The 15,352-nt window shown below is 42.3% G+C and overlaps 1 protein-coding gene across 1 annotated transcript; it reads left to right on the top strand.

The window, feature by feature from the left end:
• Nucleotides 1-8,827: 8,827 nt before the first annotated feature.
• Nucleotides 8,828-13,260, top strand: LOC311315736 (uncharacterized protein; the record flags this gene model as incomplete). Its single annotated transcript, XM_084446439.1, has 10 exons — nucleotides 8,828-8,914; nucleotides 10,347-10,481; nucleotides 10,792-10,946; nucleotides 11,039-11,175; nucleotides 11,338-11,431; nucleotides 11,563-11,686; nucleotides 11,828-12,051; nucleotides 12,244-12,427; nucleotides 12,539-12,663; nucleotides 12,922-13,260. The coding sequence occupies exons 3-10, from the start codon at nucleotides 10,824-10,826 to the stop codon at nucleotides 13,258-13,260; spliced, it is 1,350 nt and encodes a 449-aa protein (XP_084302565.1). The 5' UTR covers nucleotides 8,828-8,914; nucleotides 10,347-10,481; nucleotides 10,792-10,823.
• Between the last annotated feature and the right edge of the window lie 2,092 nt (nucleotides 13,261-15,352).

The following is a 15,352-nucleotide window of genomic DNA, read 5'->3' as shown; positions in this document are numbered from 1 at the left end:
GTGGGATTGTGAATGGGAAGGGAGGTGCATGGTGATGCTGGTCCAACCATCCGCACCATCAGAGATGTCCTCTCCCTTCTCTACTATGCAGATGGGGAGGGTTGATTTGGTCATGAGTGAACAGGGAATGCTTTTTAGTCTATAATGCATTAAACGTGCACCGTGGCTGGTGTCATATGTCGTGTTTTGGGGTGGGTCCATGATGGAGGGTCACATGTCCACAAGTGTATTTAGATATAGAGATATTCATGTATGTTTTCCCTTTTTTTCAATAGGTTATGATGTTGATATATTAAAGAAATAATATCAATTATAGATCAACGTATTCGTTTTTATATCCATGCATTGTTTGTAAAGAGCATCGCTGTCATATTACATATATGTCGTCATGGCATCCAGAGCTGAAAACGAAATGAAAATGTGCTAAGTAGAACCAACAGAGGAACCCTCTGACAGAAGGTTCCATAATGGATCCACACAGGTCCCAATAGAACCCTTCTCAGCTCCATTAGGAACCTTGCAGGGTTTTTTTCTGACCTGAAAAGGGCTCTATAAAACATCCTTATCGAACCGAAAGTGGGTCTATTATAGACCCTTTTTTCAGAGTTATTTTATTGGTCCCAACGGTTCTATAGCACCCTTTCACAGAGCACCTCATGCCTCGTACTCCCATTCCTCCTGGATTCGCTATTAGCTTAATAGTCAGGCTCAACATATTGCTTGAAGATTAATCACACACACTCCTATTGGAGACCTCCACACACACACACACACACACACACACACACACAATCACACACACACACAGTAACCCCCCCAATAAAACCCCCAAACACAGAGTCAGCCATTAGAGTAATGATCCCACCATTACGTCCTGATGGGGCCCTGGTGTCGTGTCGAGTTGTCATGCAGAGTGTCGACTCTGGCGTGGAGGCGGAGATGATATATTGGTTATAATCTTGTCGCAACAGAAAAACTGAGATTTCCCGGGGGGATTTCTCGCCATCGTTAGGGTCTGACTCCGTCACCATGTTGACAAAGGGGATTTTCTTGCAGTGGGATTGATGATGCGGCCGTGGCCGTGAACGGGGTCAAGCCTGCCATGGAGGATTTCTCCTTCCTATCAATCAGGCAACCTTGTGTTCACTCCTCCTCTGGATACTAGCTATTATCAATAATGCACAGCTCCCCTGATAATTCAGTACTACAATATATGTTGTGTTCTTTGTGAATAGGAAATGCAAACAGAAACCCCAGCGAGCTCGCCATGGACTCCATACTGCTCTACGAAACTTTTCAGAGCCATATCTCCTCTATGCAGTAGTGTGTATTTTTTCAGGGACAGGGGCTGGGGTTTAATAATGCAATATTCAATATTTTTCCCACTCTCATGTCGAGTGAAGTCTTGACACTCACATACTGTATAGAACGTGGATTAATTTATCCACAGCACACCAGTTCTCTCAGGTAAAAGCCATATAGCGTATACATAATTAGGAAGAAAACTGCTGTGGTCGGCACTTCCACCCCCCAGCTCCCTCCCAAAGGAGCCCTTGGGGCGCTCATGGTAGATTTTTAATCTCACTTAGACCCTTATAAAGGGGATATGGATCTAGGTACATTATACAGTACCATTATTATTGTCATCTTTAAAATAATTTATAATCAGCACTATGTGTGTGCAACAGTTTCAATTTGCCCTTGTACTGTACGTTTCCCCTAAGAAAACTCATGCAGCCTAAGATGAGGGTAAAACAAGTTTAAATTGTTGGAAAAATAATAAATAAAATTGTTGAAATAAAAAATAAATAAGCTGTTATTTCCCTTGATCTCTAATTAGCTATTTTGATGTCAGTAATGAAGGTCATGGCTGCTGGTGGAGAAATGTTTCCGTATTCCGCCAGTTAGCAGTGATGCTCAGCTGACCCTTCAGCTGCAGTGAAACATTATCTTGCCTCACCTCGACATTGCCTCTGAAAAACAAACTGCAAATTAGATGATTCATTAGGGAGTTGTTCTTACAGTCCACTTGTTTCCTACAGATAGTTTGTATATATATATATGTTATATATACATACGAGGTGCGACCGACTCAAAGTAGTCCCCCCCAGAGTTAATGCACTGCATTCGCGTTTGCCACCCATTGAGAGCACTTGAGCACCCTTAGAGGGCTCAAAGAGGAGGACTTAGCCAAGTGCTTCCATGGGTGGCAAAAGCGAATGCAGAAGTGCATTAACTCTGGGGGGGACTACTTTGAGGGGGACAATGTGTAATTTCTCTGCAGATTCTGTAGTAAAAATGTTTTGAGAGTGTACTTTCTTTATTGTAATAAAATTGTTGAGTTTTGGGAGTTGGTAGAGAAAAGTGCCACAACTGTGACAAACTACCCCTGCGACACTCTACAAAACAGCCTGTCACAGAAGCACTGATTGAGTGAGGTGAACAATATTATACCAGAATAGTTATAGGGCAACAAAGGGATATAATTGTTTTTTTCAATTCAAATAGAGGCATGAGCGTGGCTGACACAATCCGGGGACTTTTCGGTCGCACCTCGTATATATATATACGAGGATATATATATATACCCTGCCCTTTTTTGTCAGCCTCTGTTGTTGTGTCTGTTTTGAAAGTGGCCATCCTAATGTCCTGAGATGATCTTAACTGATAAAAAGTATGGAGTTCACTGCCATTTAGGGGCTTCCAGAGATGTGTTTTTGTAGAGACAAGAGGGTCTGCTACAGTACGGAGTGACCGACTAATCCTGATAGACTGCCTGAGACTAAACAACCCAAAAGCACCAACCACAACAGACCCTAACGATATGAAGATCTTCCTCTGCAGAAGCAGATATGATCTGCAGAATCCATCGCAAAGTGACCCTCTAGGCTACTGTCCCGAGCATGGGTTGACCCAATTGTTGTTTATAATTTTTTATTTTAAACTTTTAACAGTGCGAATTTGCATCCATAAAACATTCAGTTGCTGAACTTACTATAGCCTAATTGTTGTCTAAAATCAGATGACCTCACATTAGTTCGCTAAGAAGGGACAATCTGAGCATGTCTTGTGGCACGTACTTTCTCATGTCCCTTTAGATGCCAAACCATGTAGTTATCTAAATATTCACAGCAGCCTGCAACATGGAAACCGCTGATGGTTTGCCCTGTAGAGGTCAATGCAAGGGCGATGGATATGCTACAGAAGACTAGCTCATTTTACATGCCTTGCCTAGAGTTAAGTCTAATATGTTGAGAGGAGATAGTAAGAACACAGACAGCAACTCAGCTGATACTGAGTCTTACTGTAAAGTGTAAACGAACAGAATATTCCAGAGACACCACTCTTGCCTGAGTGAAACAACGAAGCCAGTAGAGATTGAATTGAAAGTGCCGCAGTGCATTTCAGCATTTTGAAATACAGCGCTATGGAGTCAAAATGAGGCCAGAAAGCATTGTAAACGTAAGTGAAGTATTGTAAACAAAAACATATGAATTGTAAACGTAAGTGAAGTATTGTAAACGTAAGTGAAGTATTGTAAACGTAAGTGAAGTATTGTAAACGTAAGTGAAGTATTGTAAACAAAAAATATATAAATTATTACTTAATTATTAAAAAATAAAATAAAAATTGCATTTACAATACTTTTTTGCGTTTACAAAACCTTTTCTGCATTTACAAAACTTTTCTGCCTTTACAATACTTTTTCTGCGTTTACAAAACATTTCTTGCGCTACAAAACATTCTGGCCTCTCTTTGACGTGGGGGCGGGGTTAGATGAGTGGCGTGTCCAGAGAGGAAGAGGCGGAGTTTCGGGATGCCCACCGCCATATGAGCGCTGCTCAACGTTTTTTGGACTTCTTCTATGGTTTTGATTTATATATGGTGGTGGGCATCCCGAAACCCCGCCTCTTCCTCTCTGGACACGCCACTCATCTAACCCCGCCCCCCCGTCAAAGAGAGGCCAGAATGTTTTGTAGCGCAAGAAATGTTTTGTAAACGCAGAAAAAGTATTGTAAAGGCAGAAAAGTTTCGTAAATGCAGAAAAGGTTTTGTAAACGCAAAAAAGTATTGTAAATGCAATTTTTATTTTATTTTTTAATAATTAAGTAATAATTTATATATTTTTTGTTTACAATACTTCACTTACGTTTACAATACTTCACTTACGTTTACAATACTTCACTTACGTTTACAATACTTCACTTACGTTTACAATTCATATGTTTTGTTTACAATACTTCACTTACGTTTACAATGCTTTCTGGCCTCATTTTGACTCCATAGTTTTGCAGCGCAAGAAAGTTTTGTAAACGCAGAAAAAGTATTGTAAAGGCAGAAAAGTTTTGTAAATGCAGAAAAGGTTTTGTAAACGCAAAAAAGTATTGTTAATGCAATTTTTATTTTATTTTTTAATAATTAAGTAATAATTTATATATTTTTTGTTTACAATACTTCACTTACGTTTCCAATACTTCACTTACATTTACAATTCATATATTTTTGTTTACAATACCTCACTTACGTTTACAATACTTCACTTACGTTTACAATGCTTTCTGGCCTCATTTTGACTCCATACAGCGCCTGATGTTTCTCTTGTACGTTGTACACAACACTGTTTTGTCATTTCAATCAAAAAGGTGAGCGAGGGCCAGGGGGATTAGCTAGATGTCTTTTTGATTGATCATGCATCTGCTTTCTCTCACCTACGGGATCTGATCTGATCCGGAGTTTCTGTCTGCACAGCCCCAAAGGACATGTTCCCCTGATCTCCTGGCCTGGTTGGGGAGAAGCTTCTGTTCCGAAAGCCCAAACCGAAGCAATTCTCCTTCAGCCGTTGTTGATGGAAAGTTGATGGCCGAATATGACCGGTCAGGGTCGTTATAGTTCTTCCTTCTCCTCACGACCTGACATTACGTTACATTACATTACTGACCTGCAGCAAGTTCTACTTATTGACCTAAAAAATCTGCCTGATATATACATGCTAATGTTTTTCCAGCGATATGTAGATCTCTGTTTCGACACAGAGCCTCTCTGAATAAATTCTTTCTGATGTCTTCATCTTGCCTCATCTGACACACTTTTCTTTAATTCAGCAGCAGAGTAGCGTGCGATGGGGGTGGGGGGCGTTTCTCCATCAAAAGAGCGCCTGAAGAGACCGGGGGAATGCGCTCTCTCCTCAATGTGCTTTTGAAGATGCCTTTCTGTTTTAAGCACCCTATTGACACACTTCAACTGGGTTGCTGGATTCCCTCTCTCCTCTGCTAGACAGTAAATATTAATCCAGCAATTGTCCTTGTCAACATAATAACTCCCCCTCACTGCCTACTGATTCAAATAGGTAGGCTACATCTCAGTAACCCTCGACACGTTTAGTATTTCTAATTTAGCAGACACTCAAATATGTCCCTTCCACAACTTGTCCCTTCCACAACTTTAAGCCCAACTACTGTTATGTAAGGATATGCTTTAGCTTTCCTACGGGAGGTGCCATTCACTGATCTAACTTAAAAGGCTTTTCCCCAAGTAGCCAATGCAATGGAGAGTAGCAAGACTTTGCAGCATGGCTGACCTAGATTGGAGTTGTGCTTGTTGTCCGTACAGTAGCTAGATCTGGAGTCACACCCGGGTATCTGGAGAGAAGAGGATGGCGGTGGACGTCATATGTCACAGTTTGTCCCTCGTTCAACCTTGAACGGGCACAGACTCCGCTCACCAGAGTGCATTCGTCTCCCTCTGAGCCACAAGGTCCATCAAGGTATTCCTCATCTGGGCCCTCATCCAGTTCCTCCAGGCTCCTGAGAGCTTAGATATCATTACGGCTGATTGATCTCCAACTTCACCCCGATCAGCATGTTTGGGGCGACCGAGCACTTCATTGCTGCTGGCATTAGTTCCCCTCCCACCACCCCCTCCCAGTGACAGAAGCAATATCTGTCCTCTGGACTCATTACAGGGCGTCAGAGAGCGGAGTGAGCGGTAGCTGGCACTGGGAAGCAGGATCTGGATGACGTTTCTCTCGGCACGTGCCTTCAGAAGGTTAGCCATTTCCTCACATCACGGTGGCTTCCATTAATCAGCGTGAGAGGTGTTATTTATGACTGGCTGCTGTCACCAGGATGACAGAGGTAGAGGGAGGGAGAGAGAGAGATAGAGAGACAGAGAGGGAGGGAGAGACAGAGAGAGAGAGACAGAGAGAGAGAGAGAGTGAGACAGAGAGACAGAGAGGGAGAGACAGAGAGAGACAGAGAGAGACAGAGAGAGAGAAAGAGAGAGAGAGACAGAGAGAGAGTGACAGAGAGAGTGAGACAGAGAGACAGAGAGGGAGAGACAGAGAGAGACAGAGAGAGAGAAAGAGAGAGAGAAAGAGAGAGAGAGACAGAGAGGGAGACAGAGAGAGAGAGATACAGAGAGAGACAGAGAGAGAGTTACACAGAACGAGAGAGAGAGAGATACAGAGAGAGAGAGATACAGAGAGAGAGAGACAGAGAGAGAGAGAGAGAGAAAGAGAGAGAGATACAGAGAGAGAGAGAGAAAGAGATACAGAGAGCGAGACAGAGAGAAAGAGAGAGAGAGAGATAGAGAGAGTGAGAGACAGAGAGAGAGATATAAAGACAGAAAGAGAGAGAGAGAGAGAGAGGCTGAGTCTGCACTGTGACAGTGTGGCTCTGTCTTGCCGTGTTGCCAGGTTTTCTCGTGGATCTGTTTAACCCCCAGGAGAGGAGGAGTGTGTCTGCTCAAGTAAACAGCCCCAATGAGAGAGTGCCAAGTGAGCCCATAATGGAGAGCTAAGGCTCTGTCATGGCAAGAGAACTAAAGCGGATGTGATTGGACAAATAAAACTGGAACAAGAGCACAAAGGGATTATTTTGATACAGTCGCATGCCACATCTCACAAAGAGGGCACTGTTCGTGCAAGCCTTTTCCACTGTACGCGTATTTGAGACAAACTTTGCACCTAATTTCATGATTTTAATATGTCGGAAAAGGGAGATTTATGTCAGATTGAGTGCTTGTTTACAGTAGGTGTTATGTCACCAGGGGACTGTTCATCTGTCCTAGAATTGTGAGCACAATCTGGAGTCTTACTCCCTCTGCTGGACACTCTATGTATGGTATGTGTGTACAGTATTGATGATACAGTGTGTGTGTGTGTGTGTGTGTGTGTGTGTTTGTACTTGTGTGCCTGCATGTGTGTGTGTGTGTGTGTGCGTGCGTGTGTTTGTAATTGTGTGCCTGCATGTGTGTGTGCATGTGCGTGTGTGCCTGGTGCATGCATGGTTAACTTGTACATGTGTGAATGTGTGTGTGTGTGTGTGTGTGTGTGTGTGTGTGTGTGTACGTGTGGGTGTGTGAATATATGCGTGTTGGTGTATAAGTTTGTGTGTGTGTTTGCCTCAGGTGTTTCCTCTGCGTATAAAGCCCCCCCCCCTCTCCTTAACATGTGTGATTAATTAGGATCTCATGTGGTGATTACTGACGGGTCCCCATCTTGATTATTAACACCGTTATCAGGGCATATCAACAAACCCCCTGCTCATTAAAACCAGCTCACTAACTAATTCTGTGACTATGACTGTATTCATATCGACTTTATGTGGACGTATCAATAAATTATGGGATGATTACAGGTTTATTTAGCCTGTCAGCACATTAAATATATGACAATTGTTTTCAAATCCAACAACGGTCCCTCTCCAACTGAGTGGTTGGCCTCTCTCATTGTTCCTCGCGCAACCAGGAGAGCCTTCCACACATTCTGGAGATATTCTAGCCACACAACTCATTTCATAATTCATCTGGCTCCATATGTTTGCAGAGGGCTGTTATTATGCATACAAAGGCTCTCCTTGAGACAGCGATTCACAAAGACCAGGTAACAGCAAAAACTGGAGTGTTGAAATTCCAGGGTTGAATATTTCAGAGTTGATTTAAACTCCCAGAGTGTTATTTCAACACATTCTGATTTAAATGGTGTTTATTGTTGGAGTTATTTGACAGAGTTGATCACATCAGTGTGATTTCAACTCACAGAGTGTTACTTTAACACTTTCTGATTTAAATGTCTTTTAGTGTGGGAGTTATTTGACAGAGTTGATCACATCAGTGTGATTTCAACTCACAGAGTGTTACTTTAACACTTTCTGATTTAAATGTATTTTAGTGTTGGAGTTATTTGACAGAGTTGATCACATCAGTGTGATTTCAACTCCATGGAGATGTAATTGAGTGGTTATGAGTTGACCTCGACTCCCAGGGTGTTATTCTGATTGGACAGAGTTGATCACGTGGTGTACCCAACTGTTCAACAGCGCGCGCCTTTCTTTCACTTCAGTTCGTGCTTGAGCCATTTTCATCTTCCATGCATGGTGCAACCGCTAACTTCGTGGAAGTGCAATTACCGGTGAGTTAACTTATTAAAACAATTATAATTTGGTGCTTTGTGTAGGTTACAATACAATGAAACATCTATGGGGTGCTATACTTTACAACGTTGTTAATTGGCCCAGGTCATCGACCAGAATTAATTAACTTAGCTGAGCGAGCTAGCTAGCTAACTAGCTAACGTTAGCTAGGTAATGTTAGCAAATGTCTCCAGTCCAATTTAATGGATTTAGCAATTTGCATGGAAAACACAGCTTGTTTCTTTTTCCATATAAAACTGTTCCAGGCTGGAGAAACAGACTGAAAATCCGTTTGTAATCATAGTAACAGTCTAGATTAGCTAGCTACACTCCGACCTTGTGTCTGGGTCTAGATAACTTGGCTAGCATTCATTTTAATTTGTCGAACTTTCTTGCATTTCTGAGGAAAATGCTGGTCCAGGTGAAGTGCGGCCAATGTCAGAAGTATGTGAAGTTGGATGTTGAAGATGGACGGTTTGACTTCAAGCAATTCAATGAAAATGGTAATGTTAGCTAACTTTAAACATTGTTTAGGCTAGCTGTTTCAGGTTTAAATATTTCAGAGTTGATTTCAACTCCCAGAGTGTTATTTCAACACATTCTGATTTAAATGTTGTTTAGCGTTGGAGTTCTTTGACAAGAGTTGATCACATCAGTGTGATTTCAACTCCCAGTGTTATTTTAACACTTTCTGATTTAAATGGCTTTTAGTGTTGGAGTTATTTGACAAGAGTGTATCATGTGATGACTCCTGGCTCCCTGTTGGGGGTTGGCTTGGTGTGTTCTATGTCCTACTGGTGGTGATTGGAGAGGTTGTGCACCTGTGATTGCAACCAGCTGCACCTGTGGCAGGGGTGCCATAACTGTTAAAAGACCATAACTCCCAGCCCTCGCTCTCTTCCCCCTCCAGAGCATTTTGATTGTTTGTTTGATTTCACACCATATAACACCCACCATACTGTTTTCACTACATCCATGCACTGCTAAACGCTACTGATTCTCATTAACATGCCATCTTGAGTATTTGTAATTTAGCTTAGTATAGGTTAAATAAATATTCTTAACTTGCCTTGGTTGTGCGACTCCCCACTTTGTTACGGCCCAGCTTGTTACAGGACCGCAACAAATGGGGAGTCGCACAACCAAGGCACGTTTTAAGAATATTTATTTAACCTATACTTAGCTCAATTACAAATACTAAAGATGAGTTGTGTTAATGAGAATCAGTAGTGTTGAGCAGTGCATGGATGTAGTGAAAACGGTATGGTGGGTGTGGGTGTTGTATGGCGTGAAATCAAATAATCAACAACCAAAATGCTCTGGAGGGGGAAGAGAGGGAGGACTGAGAGTTCAGAGGCCTCACTCATAATGGCCGTCCGCTCTTTTCTCCGCAAAGGTGTTGTCCCGAATTCTCACTCCCTGCAGATTTGCACTCCCCTCCACGATTCCTCCGGAGGTAGCTTGCGGGGCTATGGTGCGTGGTGGCTCCGGGAAATGCCCCTACCGCCTCACACACCTACACCAGGCACCTTAGCCCCGCAAGCTACCTCCAGAAACGTCAGGTGCAGTGGAGGGGAGTGGAAATCTGCGGGGAGTGAGAATTCGGCACAACACGTAGAGAAAAAAGGGAACGGCTGTTGTGAGTGACGCCTCTGGTCTCTTAACAGCTATGGCACGTCCTCCACAGGTGCGCAACCTCTCCAATCACCACCTGTAGGACACAGAACACACCAAGCCAACCTCCAGCAGGGAGCCGGGAGTAGTCAAAATCACATCAGTGTGAGCAGATTGTGAGGGACAATTCTCTTGGTCTGTTTAATAATTATATAATGGTGGATGTATTTAAGGTGAATAGTCATTTGCTGTGAGACAAGAAACAGTGTTGACCTTAAAAGCATCTTCAGTTTAATCTCACTCTAGTCCCATCTTTTCCAGTTATCGAGAGATTTTGCCTGCCACCTGATGCAAACGTTACATACAAGGATGCATCAGGGACAGAAGTTGATGATGAGATATTCAGTGACCTCGTTGGTCAAGGCAATGTGGTATTGACAGTTTTCTCAGATGAAGGTGAGGTTTAAAGGCAGATATAATGATGGATGAATGAAGTGATGTCCGCACACCAGATTTGGGTTCCCAACGTGAATTTATGTGGCTGTCTGACATATTGCCCGAATGTTACCCTTTTGACTCGGCGTCAGTATATTCACTTTGAGAGCTCAGATCTGGTGAGCGACATCACTTTATTACTGAAATTGTCTTCTGTCCAGAACTCTGCCACAGTGTCTGGATGTGCGTGCCTCTATGCTTTTTTAGGTATATTCAAGCACTCTACAAACTACTGAATCAAATTATTAAGCTAAGATTTTTTCTGTTTTAGAATTTTCTGGTCCAAGCACCCCTGCTTCTGAGATGTCTGAGATGTCTGACTCAAGCTTCAGCTCAAATGCATCAACTGCAATCCTTGAAATCGAAGAGGTCCCTAGCAAGAGACAAAGGATTGAGGATACACCTGGAGCAATGCCTGCTAAACGGGTATAAAGATTTGATTCTAATGGGTTCCTTTACATTTTTTCATTCTTAGCCCATAGAAAAGTTAACCATGTTTTGTTTTTGCTTTTCATTAGATGGTTGAAGCAGTGCTAAGAGGCAAGTCTGGTGGTGAAGAAGTACTACAGGAGTACCAAAGAACAGAAACCTTAAAAGATGGCACAAGACGCCGAATGGTTAACATCCTGGTGGCTCATATGACTGATACTCATGGGTATGTGTGTTTCTTCATGTTCTTGTTTGCACCAAAACCCAATACTAGAAGGTTCAGTGAAATTTGACTCTGTAGCGGTACATACTAGGAATGTGGGAAATGGGGCTAGATGTCCAAAATAGCGAACTAACCCTTTAAATTTGATTTAATATCTCCTCTCAGTTGCCTCCCCACCAAAGCAACCAGAGAACATTATGCTCTTGGTATAGTGACACTGTTCCCTTCCCTCAAGGATCCATATTCAAAGAAAGGATATGTAAGTCATTATTGTTTGCATGACACTACTTGCATGATGTGACATGAAGCTGTGTGCATCACACTGGCGTTTGAATTATCTGACTTCTTATGAGCGAAGTTTAACAATGTATTAATTTATTTACATTTCAGGAACACTTCTATGATGCTGCAAGCCACACAGGATTCCTTTCTTGGCGTCTGAAAACCGTCAGCAGAAGGCAGAATCGTCAATCATCTGCACTGCCAAGCAGCTCTACTGACCTTCCTTCAGGAGGTATAAGAAGAAGAAAATCCATACACAATAGCTCCTTTCTCAATGTAATCTAGTGACATTTCAAGCCACTGCTCTTCGAACAATGTTTTTTTTTAATCCAGCACCTGCCTGTGCTAAACTTTTTACTCTTTCTTTATCCAGGAGGCCCAACTTCCCAGAGGGCTGGGAAGAGCAACTTGGAAGAGCAACTTGATGGAGATGCTTGCAAAGAGGCCATGTCTTTACTCAACCATACCGCTGACAACTCCCTGATTTTCCAGAAGATGAGAGAGACCTTTCAGCACCGCCAGAAGCTTGTTAATGACCCAGGCAAAGGTGTTGATGTCCTCTCCCTTTTCCCAAGATTCCTGGATACAAAAGGGCTGGTACGTTTGAAATGCGATCTTTAGAATACTGCTACATTTGAAAGTAGTTCCTATTATTTATTATAGCGTTTTTCATGATACGGAAAATGCTTAAAATAAAGTGAGGGGGGTACAGAGGGTGAGGGGGAAGGGAGCCAACCTCATCACAAACCGAAACTACTACACAGCAATTTAATGTCATCTTTCTTAAAGGTGGAGCAAGACTTCACTCTCCTGTTTGGAGATGAGACCGCCTCCCAGCTGTTTCAGAAATGGGATGTGCTCTTCAAGCCATGCATCATCAAAGAGGCGTCACAGCTCACTTCCACACCAGAGTTGCAGCGCTTGGTGCAGTCAGCAGAAAGTCCCCCAGGAAGTGACCTTGATGATGCAACAAGTAAGTTGTATTTATTTAGCTTGTTGTTAACCATCGAACAGAACCAAAAACATCACCTGCCCCCAGATTTAATACCTCTGTTCTATCTATTCTTGTGACTCTTGTCCTCAGCTTACGACCCAGAAATGGCCTCCCTGTTGTTGCTGTTGCATCTCCTTCCACCACCACCAGGGGGACCGAAGTCTCCAAAAGTCTCTGCCTCTGATGCATTTGAGAGACTTTTATTCTTTCACAAGGTAATATTTATTATTTGGGATGACTGTTTAAATAATCACTTCTAATCTTTGCAAATCCAGAATGACGAGTGGATTGGTTAAACTCACTCCGCTTTGCCAAGGGAGCCAGCTCTCTTGGCACAGTTGGTAGAGTAGCTTGACCATTGACATGTCCGTGTCTGCATGCGTGTCTGACTCTGCCCCTGGGCAAGGCCTTTACAAGGGTTACAGCTGCACATTATTCTTGTCTAATGTTCATTTTCCTTATGTCAACCCTAGTCATGCTGCAGTTTGGACGAGCACCTCCAGAACCAGCCTGGTCGGCAGCCATACCTCCTTGCGGTTGGGCGTCAGAAGAGCAAGATTGACTGCTTCTACATCGCCATGGATAAGCACCTCATCCCATGCCAGGCAAACCGCTCGCTCGGGGCATTTGATGAACTTTTCAAAGTTCACTTTGTGTTTAACGTGTCTTACGATGCTGCCCTTGTTAGCTTCTACACATTCTTGCAGACAACGGTGTACAACATAGATGTGGGAAAAATGAAGGAGACACCCAGAGTCAGGGAGCTGAGAGCCAGATTCCTTAACCAATATGTGCTTGCATCCTTTGACTAGACAATGCTGATTTGTTTCCTGTGTCAGAATGTGTATCCCAGCAGTCAGCAGTTGATTTCACATTTAAGAGTCCAACATGGTTACTATCCTGGACCAAAGTTCAAATTATTTTGCGCTCAGCAAGGCTGTAGGCATCAGTTTCTAACATATGCAGGTTTTCGGAAGCACCTTAATGGAGTTCATAGCAATGTACAGCAAATGTCTCAAACTTTATCTGTTGCGGGTTCCAGTGAGCCAGCTGGAATGTCATCTCAGGCAGATGTTCTGATGGACGAAATAAATCCCCCAAGTCAGTGTAGCTCTTCCAGTCTTGATTCAGACTCAGGAATTAGTAAGGATCCAACCAAAGACATGTGTGCATCAATCGTGGCCAAATTACAGGGGAGTGGGATTTCCAACAGTTTGGTATCCTCCATTGTAGGGGATTTGGAGGAACTAACAAGCGAGCTTCGCTCACAAGCAAAGCAGACAGTTATATCCATTTTGCCTGCAACTGACCTCAATATACCTGCAATAAATGCATCTTTAGGCAAATTTGAAAACCCATTCACAGATTTGAATACAGAATGGAAACGAAATAAATATTTCAGCCAAAAGTGGTCAGTTGTAGAGCCAGTACAAATAACTCTGGGAGTGAGATATGACAGCAGACATAATAAGAAAACTGGTACTTATGATCAGCTGCCTGTGAAGGACACTTTCATATATGTGCCAATAAAAGAAACACTAGAGTTTATGTGCAAAAATCCAGACATTTGTGTTTTACTCAAGAGAGAGTGTAGATCGGAGCCTGACACTTACACCGACTTCTGTGATGGCAGTTATTTTAAAACCCACCCATTGTTTACAGCTAAAAGAGACACATTACAAATTCAGTTATACTATGATGATTTTGAAACGGCAAATCCCCTTGGCTCGAAACGTGGAATTCACAAAATAGGCGCTCTGTATTTTATTTTAAGAAATTTCCCCCCAAAATTTAATTCGGTTTTGATGAACATTCATTTGGTATCACTTTTTCATGTACAAGATCTCCAGAAGTATGGCTTTGATGTTATATTGGAACCATTGATAAATGACATTAAAAGTCTAGAGAGCCATGGTATACGTCTTCCATTTTCTGATGAGCAAGTATACGGTACAATCGCTCAGATCACAGGAGATAATCTAGGGATGCACAGTATTCTTGGTTTTAATGAGTCATTCAGTGGCCATTATTTTTGTCGCCTTTGTTTACTTGAGAAGAGTGATACTCAAACAGTATACAGTGAGGATGATCCTAAAGTGATCCTTCGTGGAAAAGATGTGTTTGAAATGCATTGCCAGTCTCTCCAGGAAAACCCCCAACTGAAGTCAGTCTATGGTTTGAAAAGATACTCTACACTTAATTCATTGACATATTTCCATGTGAGTAGTAACTATTCATTTGATATAATGCATGATCTTCTTGAGGGCGTGGCTCAGTACGAGATTAAGTTGCTTTTTGGATATCTCACAGAACACTTTCTATCAGAACAGGACTTGCTTTCTAGGATTTATTCTTTTGATTATGGATTTTTGGAACGAAAAAACCGCCCGACAAAGATTATCTTGGAGAGTGCTGGCAATGGCATTGGTTTGAATTCTATTCAGACACTGTGTCTAGTGAAAAACATTCCATTGTTGTTTGGTGACATTATTCCTGCAGGAAACAAACACTGGACTTTGCTACTGTTGTTACTTCAGATAATGAACATTGTTTTCTCACCTTCTCTCACTAGTGGTATGACAACATATTTAAAGCATTTGATTGCAGAGCACCACACACTGTTCAAGTACCTGTATCCACACAGAAGCTTAATACCCAAGCATCACTTTATGATTCATTACCCGTCGTCTATTAGAAAGATTGGCCCGTTGTTACATATGTGGTGCATGAGGTTTGAGGCCAAACATAAGGTATTTAAAGATTACTTCAAAAATTTCAAAAACATAACCAAATCTCTGGCGAAAAAGCATCAGATGGCCATTGCCTATCACTGGGAAACGTTCAACCTCAAACAGAAAGAGTATGGGCCAATTAAACCCTTTTCCCTCAGAGGTGAAAATGTTG

Source organism: Borostomias antarcticus, assembly GCF_949987555.1.
Source record: "Borostomias antarcticus genome assembly, chromosome: 12".
Classification (NCBI taxonomy): domain Eukaryota; kingdom Metazoa; phylum Chordata; class Actinopteri; order Stomiiformes; family Stomiidae; genus Borostomias; species Borostomias antarcticus.
Note: the sequence above shows the minus strand (reverse complement) of the source record. Positions and strands in the feature narration are given on the sequence as shown.